Here is a 2,390-nt window from a genome sequence, read left to right as displayed (position 1 = left end):
CATCAGAATGAAATCAGTAGCATCAAGTGTATTCTCCAAACCTAAGGCACTAGATGTTTAAATCAGGAGTCTTTGAGGCTGGAGGGAGAGAGGAGGATTATGACTAAGAAATACTTGAGTGGAAAGTGAACTTTCCTTTAAAGAAACAAGGTCCCAATTTCTTGAGTACTGCAAGCAAAGGACTACAAGTTTTTAAAGTTTTTGTGGAGAAGAAACAAAGTCAAGAAATAACACTTCTGGGGATAAGCGAAAGCTGTTGGAAATATCCCTTTCACTCCGTACACTGAAGGCACGTTTTAATTTCAGCCTGCTAACAGATCGTCCTATAAAACAAAGGAAGACGTAAATTAAAAAGTGGCAGAGATGGGGTAGCTTTCGGGATGCGGCTCAAGTTCAAACTCAGCGGGTCAGAATCAGCAGTCCTGGCCGGTAGCTCAGGAAGGACGGTTTAGGAGAAGCCATCAGTCCGTCAGATGCTCCTGCAGGAAGGTCAGGGCAGAGGTTGGAAACGACCCCCGAGCGCCCGAAAAAGACGCCTTGGGGGTGAACACAGCTAGGCTCCCTGGTGCAGCGAGGTAAGGGGGCGCCCCCATCCTAGCCACTCCTCAGTTTAGCCAAGCACTCCAGGAAAGCCCGGAGGGGATTTGCCTCGGGTTGGGCTCGCTGGAGGCTGTCAGCGCTCTTTAGGACCACAGGGAAACCCGAGAGTTTCTGGCTTTAGGACCCAGGAACTCCGAGGCAGCCTGACACAGATGCCTTGGACCACAGCACCACCTACTTATAGAAGCATCCCGAGCCTCAGCCCGGCTGCATCTCCGTCGGAAAGTGCGCTCGCCACATCCCTTCGGCCTCGCGGGAGCGTTCTGTCTCCCACAGCTTGGAAAGGGAGAAATCCCTGATGTGAAGTGGCTGTGGAGTAGAGCCTAGGAAACCGCCCAGTTGGATAGGGACCCAGAAAGAGAGCGGTCGTGCCGGTCGCCCGAGCGCCGCACTCACCGGCGGGGACGCAGCATCCCCGAGGCTGCGGACGCGCCCGCCCCGCCGCGCTCCCGCTAGCGCCGCCAGCCCAGCGGACCGTGGGCGCACTGCGAGCCCGCGGCGTCCGCCGGAATCCCGGAGCTGCCGGGCGCTCCCGGCGGCTCCCGGCAAACTTTTCCCCAGCCCACGTGCTAGCGAGGCGCCTCGCTTCCCCAGCCCGGGATGGAGCGCCGCGCCTAGGCAAGCCGCACCGTCCGAGACGTAAGTGCCGCGGTAGGCGACCCGCGTCCGGCCACCGCGGCCAAGGCGCTTGCTTACCCCCACCGAGGGACCCAAAGGCCAGCGGGGGCTCTTTAAACCCTGCTCCCGCGGAGCTCTTTCCTTTCCCGGGAGCAGCCTCCCGACGCCCTTTCCCCTGGGTCGGAGCCTGTAGCTCCGCAGACATTGCGAATTCACTGATTGTAAATCACCCTCCCCACCAAATCGCCGGCAGCTGTGCTCTCGTGGTTAAACTGCCCCGCAGCTCGTGCCTGGCGGTGGGTTCGCGTCCCCCTCCCTCCCCTTCTTAAATTGGGACGCGCGAAGAGCCGGTTGTCTCCCCGGGGCGCTCTCCACTCCACGTCTCCTCGTCTCTCAGGTTCAAGGCTTGAGAGATGCTGACCGCGCAGAACTGACCAGTGCGGTCCCCGGGCTAGTGGCCACTCACCCTTTGCATCTTCCCCAGCAGCGCGGTGGGCGCCGGCTACTTGGATGAGCTCTCCAGTTCCCCGACTTTGAGAGGCGCCTGTCCCCCGCCCGACCGCCCAGATGCAGTTTCGCCTCTTCTCCTTTGCCCTCATCATCCTGAATTGTATGGATTACAGCCACTGCCAAGGCAATCGATGGAGACGCAGTAAGCGAGGTGGGTCCTACTCTGCCCGAGGTGCGTGGGAGCCGGTGGGATCGAGGCGGGGGCGGGTCGCGGCACTCAGGCGGGGGCTCCCGGGGCTCAGCTGGGCAGACAGTGCCCTCTACCTCGCGCGCCACCGCTCCGCACTTTGTGGGCCCCTGAGCTCGGCGGAACGCAGTCTTTTCCGTTCTCAGTAGGCACCGCGAGCGGGAGAGAGAGGTGCGGAGGGCCGGGGGAGCCCCGCGGGCGCTCAGGGCTAAGTGGTGCGGTCCGTAGCCGGTTCGTTGCCACGCTTCTACTTCTCAACTCTGCTCTTTCGCTCTCCTTTCTTATCGGGCATCCAGTTTTTCTTGTTCTTCTGCTTCTCTGTCTTCATTTCTTTTTGGTCCTCTTACCCATCTCCCGTGCAGCTCATCTGTCTCTACATTCCTCACCCACGTGTGCCCCAGATCGCTTTGAACACCGCCTAGTAGTGTGTGTGTGTGTGTGTGTGTGTGTGTGTGTGTGTGTGTGTGTGTGTGTG

The 2,390-nt window shown here is 59.9% G+C and overlaps 1 protein-coding gene across 2 annotated transcripts in view; it reads left to right on the top strand.

Moving 5' to 3' along the window:
* The first annotated feature begins 1,068 nt into the window (after window positions 1-1,068).
* Window positions 1,069-2,390, top strand: part of RSPO2 (R-spondin 2) — a 155,826-nt gene continuing 154,504 nt past the window's right edge. Inside the window, exons 1-2 of one of the 2 annotated variants that reach the window (XM_040494257.1) lie at window positions 1,069-1,239; window positions 1,703-1,879. In XM_040494257.1, the coding sequence (XP_040350191.1) occupies window positions 1,786-1,879 (94 nt within the window). In that variant the 5' untranslated portion in view covers window positions 1,069-1,239; window positions 1,703-1,785. The remainder of the gene's footprint in view (window positions 1,240-1,702; window positions 1,880-2,390) is intronic. The other variant, XM_040494256.1, reaches the window with a different exon arrangement.

This window comes from Herpailurus yagouaroundi, unplaced genomic scaffold (assembly GCF_014898765.1).
Source record: "Herpailurus yagouaroundi ecotype Mexico unplaced genomic scaffold, PumYag 186, whole genome shotgun sequence".
Classification (NCBI taxonomy): Eukaryota; Metazoa; Chordata; class Mammalia; order Carnivora; family Felidae; genus Herpailurus; species Herpailurus yagouaroundi.
Note: the sequence above shows the minus strand (reverse complement) of the source record. Positions and strands in the feature narration are given on the sequence as shown.